General features: G+C 50.7%; 1 protein-coding gene across 1 annotated transcript in view; it reads left to right on the top strand.

Moving 5' to 3' along the window:
* The first annotated feature begins 5704 nt into the window (after positions 1-5704).
* Positions 5705-6303, top strand: part of BTAF1 (B-TFIID TATA-box binding protein associated factor 1) — a 42275-nt gene continuing 41676 nt past the window's right edge. The window contains exon 1 of the mRNA XM_015867123.2: positions 5705-6075. Coding sequence (XP_015722609.2) covers positions 6062-6075 — 14 coding nt within the window. The 5' untranslated portion in view covers positions 5705-6061. The remainder of the gene's footprint in view (positions 6076-6303) is intronic.

Here is a 6303-nt window from a genome sequence, read left to right as displayed (position 1 = left end):
AGAGAGGTTTCATCCTTTTGGCTTGTTTAATTATGGCACATGTTTCACAATCATGAATAATCTGCGCAATAGCGTCCATGGTTAAGTCCACCCCTCGGTCTCTGGCCCACTTATATGTCGCGTCTCTTCCTTGATGACCTGAGGTCTCATGAGCCCATCGAGCTAGAAATAATTCACCCTTATTCTGCCAGTCCAAGTCAATTTGAGCCACTTCAATTTTGGCAGCTTTATCTACCTGATGGTTGTTTTGTTGTTCTTCAGTAGCCCGACTTTTGGGCACATGTGCATCCACATGACGCACCTTTACAACCATATTCTTTGTTCGGGCAGCAATGTCCTTCCATAATTCAGCGGCCCAAACAGATTTACCCTTCCGTTGCCAGTTGTTTTGTTCCCACCTCTGTAACCACCCCCATAAGGCATTTGCCACCATCCATGAGTCAGTATAAAGATACAGCATTGGCCACCTCTCCCGTTCAGCAACATCTAAGGCCAGCTGGACAGCTTTTACCTCTGCAAACTGACTTGATTCTCCCTTACCTTCGGTGGCCTCTGCAACCTGTCGTGTGGGGCTCCACACAGCAGCTTTCCATTTGCGATGCTTCCCTACAATGCGACATGATCCGTCTGTGAATAGGGCATATTTCTTTTCATTTTCTGGTAATTCGTTGTATGGTGGGGCCTCTTTAGCACGTGATACCTCTTCTGCTGGTGATGTTCCAAACCTTTTATCTTCAGGCCAGTCCATGATTACCTCTAGGATTCCTGGACGATTGAGGTTTCCCATTCGCGCTCGCTGTGTAATCAGCGTAATCCACTTGCTCCAGGTGACATCGGTAGCATGATGAGTGGAGGGAACCTGTCCTTTGAACATCCAGTTCAGCACTGGCAGTCGAGGTGCCAAAAGGAGCTGTGTTTCAGTCCCGACTACTTCGGAAGCAGCCCGAACCCCCTCATACGCGGCTAAGATCTCCTTCTCAGTTGGAGTGTAGCACTCTTCAGACCCCTTATATGATCGACTCCAGAATCCCAGGGGTCGGCCTCGGGTCTCTCCTGAGGCTCTTTGCCACAAACTCCAAGTGGGGCCTTTAAGAGTAAAGAGAGAGTTGTTCTAAAAGCTAAAAAGCTCTATGCCCGCATTCTCCACCAAAAAATCTGTCACGGGTTACTTAGATTTACCTATGCCCGTGACAGGGGAAGCCACCCCGTGGGCCCCCCTCCCGGGGCCCGGAAAGGAGGGGGAAAAAGGGAGTGGGATAAAACAGCGACAATCTAAGGAGGAAAAACTTATTTTACTAAATATGATGCCGAAATACAAGATAACACAATATAATATAATTGAGGCTAACAAATTGAACGAAACAGAGAGAGAGAGTCCCCGAAAACCGAGAGGCCTACTGTGAGCTCTAGGCGACACGGCTGGAACGCTTCCCACTCTCCGAGAAGTTCGAGAGAAGAAAGGAGGGCACTCCAGCCTGGGAACGAGATTATACAGCGTCCTGGTCCCGTGACTTATCATTAACCCTGTTGTTCTCTGGGATATGTAGTCTTCTTCTGTGGACTGCACATTCAATAGAAGTATCCATACTTTACATGATGTTATGATGTGGAATACTGATACTGATAGCAAAATTACAAAACCATGACAATTATGATTATATACTATATTAGATTATTTCCTAAAAGTCACGGAATAGGAACAAGAAGCTACCCAAAATGTTAAATGGTTGTTTAAAACAGTAGCATGGATATCAGCTAGACTACAATGAGAAATTTCCACTTGATAGATATGAAGCGTGTAAATGAATGTTAAGCCATTGGATTTCATAATGTAAATGTGGTGACATTTGGAACCTTTTGGATGTTGATGGTTTTAACTTAATGACTGAATATAATGCTGTTTGATTTTGAGGAACTGGAATGTCCCAGACTTTTCTCACTGGTGTTGTGCATGGCAATGTCCTAATTTGTAGTACCTGTCAGGATGTCCCTCAGGTATCATTTCATGGGTGTCTCTGAGGCACCTTTTGGATTGCAGGAGCTATCGGTCAGCATTCAGTCTCTGGTATGATGCCTTTGCTCATGGTGAAGGCCTCAAAGGAAGGCTGTGTGCATGTTGCTACTTTTTGAGGAGGTTTTGAGGAAGGCCATGCAACTAATCCAATAGCATCTATTCAGACAATATTTACAAGAGAATATAAAAATCAAATTGAAAGCCACTAAAATACATTCAAATATAAAATTGTACAGGAGGGACCTGTTGGAGTGCATCCAGAGGAAGGTCACGAGGAATGGAACACCTTCCCTTTGAGGACAGGCTGAGAGAGCTGGGGCTGTTCAGCTTGGATAAGAGAAAGCTCCAGGATACCTGAGAGTGGCCCTTCAGTATCTAAAAGGGTGCTGTATGAAAGAAGGGCACAGACCCTTTAGCAGGGTCTGCTGTTATAGGACGAGGAGAAATGGTTTCAAACTAAAAGAGGGGAGATCAAAATTAAAGGTAAGTAAAAAGTTTTTTACAGTAAGAATGGTGAGGCACTGGCACAGGTTGCCCAGAGAGATGGTGGATGCCCCATCCCTGGCCACACCCAAGGTCAGGCTGGAGGGGGATTTAAGCACCTGATGGAGCTGTGGATGTCTTGGTTCATTGCAGGAGAGTTGGACCAGATGGCCTTCAAGGGTCCCTTCCAACTCCAATAATTCTATAATTCTATGCAATTATGTGTTTTTACCAGACTAGGAGGTACCAAATGTCATACCTACAGTTACAGAAAGGTTGCTGTGATCCTAAGCAAGACAAACTTTCAGGACAAGAAAAGTGGAAAAGTGAAATTAGAAGTCTAGAATATGTAGAATATTATTTGTCACATCCTAATCTGGAGGGATTTCACTAGCAACGCTGCTTTCAGCTCCTGTCTGCACAGCTAGAATACTTGAAGACTGCACCGTATTCTTCCCAGGCTCTGTGGGCACACCTGGTAAGTAAGACAGTTTCAAATGCTGCCAAACTGCAGAGAAAGCAACAGAAGTTCACAAGTGGACACAGCTGGCAGGAGGAGGATCACACAGACTAAAAATCATTGAGATCAATGCAAGAAATGACGATCAAAACACACCAACAAACCAGAAATTACTAAGTTCCATCTAATTTAGGAAGAGATTTGAGGAAGTATACTGGCATATAGCAGATCTACAGAGGGGAGATTCTTTTAATATATACTAAAAGAAAAAGGAGAGAGAGGGGAGATTCTTTTAGAATACACAGAAGGAAACAGGAGAGAATGTGTAGCTATTTCTTGAGAAAAAAAGAGGAAAAATAGTACAAATGTGCAAAAAGAATTTACATAAAAATGAATAAAGAATTGGTATATAATACAGAGTATAGGATACAGATTGAACTACTGAAGATATAGGCAAACAGTCAAGAAAAGGTTTACTTTTCATAAATGTCAAATCAAAGTATTGAAATATATGGTGTGAAACTGGGATGAATTGTGTTTCAGTCCCAAATGCTTCCATCATTCTTTCTGTCTCTTGCAGGTTGTTCCACATGGACGGTGGTTTATCATTTCAGCAATTACTCGGTCTGTAAGACCCATCACCAATGTTTTTCCCGCACTTCTTTTTATCAGGTGAGATAACTACTATGGAGCTGTTCAAAACATATATCAGCATTCTTGATGAGTACTATTAGAACAATGCATAACATGTTTTTAAGGAACCTAAAGAGGATATAGGATCTTAGAGATACGTGGATATTGAAAATGGGATGCTAGAATTGCATAGATATTGGAAATAGCACCTGAGGGTCATTTCACTAACATGCATGGCAGGAAAGAACAGTTGCTGGCTCCTGGCTAAACAGAAGCAGAAATATTGTTCAGGATGTTTGTTGTATACATCATTGTCAGCAGCATCCAACATACAAGAAAAACATCCACCCTTACCCTTGCTGTTCTCTGTTCTACTGCTTTGCTGCTCTTCCCCATCATGTGGCTGAATAGCAAGCACCCACCATTGGATGTCATGTATGCACAGGGGAGGAAGGTGTTGTGTACCTCAGGTCATGCATTGGGACCCAGGCACTCACACACACCATGAGAGAGCCCTTGGTTCTGGGAGTAGAGAGGTGCATGTATCGGTTCTTTGATGGCAGCGTGGGAGGCATGGGAGTTTGGGTTCCTGACCTCCACCTAAAGCTAGAGGTGCTTTTCTTTATGTTCTGCTTGGGATGTATAGTGTACTACCTAAAGGTAGTTCTTACCTCAGCTCTGCAAGAGGGAACAGACTTTATCTGGGTCACTGAGCACAGCACTGTGACAAAAACCGTCTCTGCCACAGAAAATGAAGCCTGTGGTTTGCTCTGGCCATGCCCTGTGGTGTGGGGCCTCTGGTTGACTCACGTTGCTGGTGGTTGGTACTTCTGGAATCACTGCTTCCAGCATCCATTCCTTGTCACCACTGATCTCCTTCCAAAGGACAGGAGGGAACAGGCAGGGAGAGCCGTTCTGCTCCCCAGCGCTCTGTGGGGGCTCCTTCCTGGGGGAATCAGGTGCATGGAATCAGGTAGCATGTAGTCATGCCTCTGTTATAGAACTACACAAAGCACAGGTGGTTGGGATGCAGATGGAATTGTGCCTGAGTGGGATGTGCAAGTTACTGAGATATCATTCCGTGCTGGGCAATGGAAAAGGCAAACTCCTCCTCAGTAAGGCTGGGAATGAGTAGAAATGTCTCTCTGAGGGCTCGTTGGGCTATGTATGCCTCAGGGGACTGCAGACGAAGACTTCACCCTATGTCACTAAGCAAATTAATGCATTTATGCAAGTTTATGAATAACTCATAGGGAAAAAAAAAAAATCTGTGATTGTGCTTTCAATTAATCACATGAAAGTTGACGTGTGCCAGCTCTATTTACGTCCCGGCTCATTAATGCAAATTAATTCCAAAACTCTTCCTCTGCCCGATTTTTCTCCCCCCGGATCCTGAGGTGACGACACAGCCCGCTCAGTTCTGCGGCCGTCCCGGCGCGGGGCCCTCAGCGCCTCGGGGCACGGCAGAGCGCGGGAGCGTCGCCGTGACCGGGCCGCGCTGGGGTCGGTGTCGATTAGAACCGCTGTGACCAAAACAACGGCTGGGAAACTGCCGGACGGGACGATGGCGGCTCCCGGCACCAACTCGGCGTCCAGCTCTAACCGAACGCCCGTCCCGTCCGGTCCCGCCGCGGGGGCAGCATGGCCGCTCCGCAGCCCGCCCCACCAGCTCGTGCCGCGCAGGCGCGGTGCCAGGCGCGCTGCACGCCGGGAGTTGCAGTCCGGGCGGGACTGTGGGCAGCGCCGCGTCGGGTGAAGGCGCGGGACGAAGCACCGCAACGAGCGGGGCCGCAGCGTCAGCTCCACGTTGTCCCGCCGCCCTCCCCCGTCGCTGTGGCGGAGACGCGCCGCCATTCGGCGGGTCATGGCGGAAACGCGCGTCCGCACCGTTCCCGCGCCTCTCTTCGCTCCTCTGGGCCGGTTCCCGCAGCGCTGTCCCTCGCGCTCCCCCTCCCCCCGGTGCGGATGGCGCAGCCCGACGCAGCCCATGGCCCCGCTCCCGGCCGGCTCGGCGCGCTCCATGGCCGGCCCTGCTCGGCCCTGCCGCTGCGTGCGCCCGCCCTCCCCGCTCTTGGAAGCGCTCTCTCCATTGGCTGCGGCCGGGCGCTCTTGCCAATCAGGAAGCGGCTATCATGGAGGAAGGGAATAAATACAAGATGGCTGCTCGTATAAAACCAGGCATTGGGCTTCGCCCCGGCGATGGGGGAATTGATGCTTTAACTCGCGCTCCGAGGGCTGCGCGCCGCTGCCGCCCGCGCTGCCGCCGCCTTTCCGGGCGGAACGAGCCCCCGGCCGCTACCGACCACAGCCGCACTCAGCCGCCGCCCGCGGATCCCCGGCGGGGCCGAGGCCGGGCGCGGCGCACGAGAGGCCGCAGCTAGGCCCCGAGCCTGCTCCCCTGCCACCGCGGCGCCGGCCCCCCGCCCTCCGTCCGGCCGCTCGCCTCTCGCCGGGCCCCGCTCCGGGCGGCTATGGCCGTCTCCAGGTCGGTAGGAGCCGGGAATGGCGGTAGAAGGAGGCCTGGGCGCCGCGGCGCTCGCGTGCCCGGGCCGGGGGACGAGGGGGTGGGGGGGGGTACGTTAAGGAGGGCTGCCCGCTGTCCCCGCTTCCCTCTGAGCCGCTGAGACGTCGCGGGGCCGCCCCGTTAGGCTCGGGGCTGGGGGTGCTCCACGGCTGGGAGCGTCCCGCGCACAGCGCAGGGAAACCGGCCCCC

Source organism: Coturnix japonica, chromosome 8 (genome assembly GCF_054131305.1).
Source record: "Coturnix japonica strain WE chromosome 8, WE-NBRP24, whole genome shotgun sequence".
NCBI lineage: Eukaryota > Metazoa > Chordata > Aves > Galliformes > Phasianidae > Coturnix > Coturnix japonica.
This window is presented reverse-complemented; position numbering and strand designations above follow the sequence as displayed.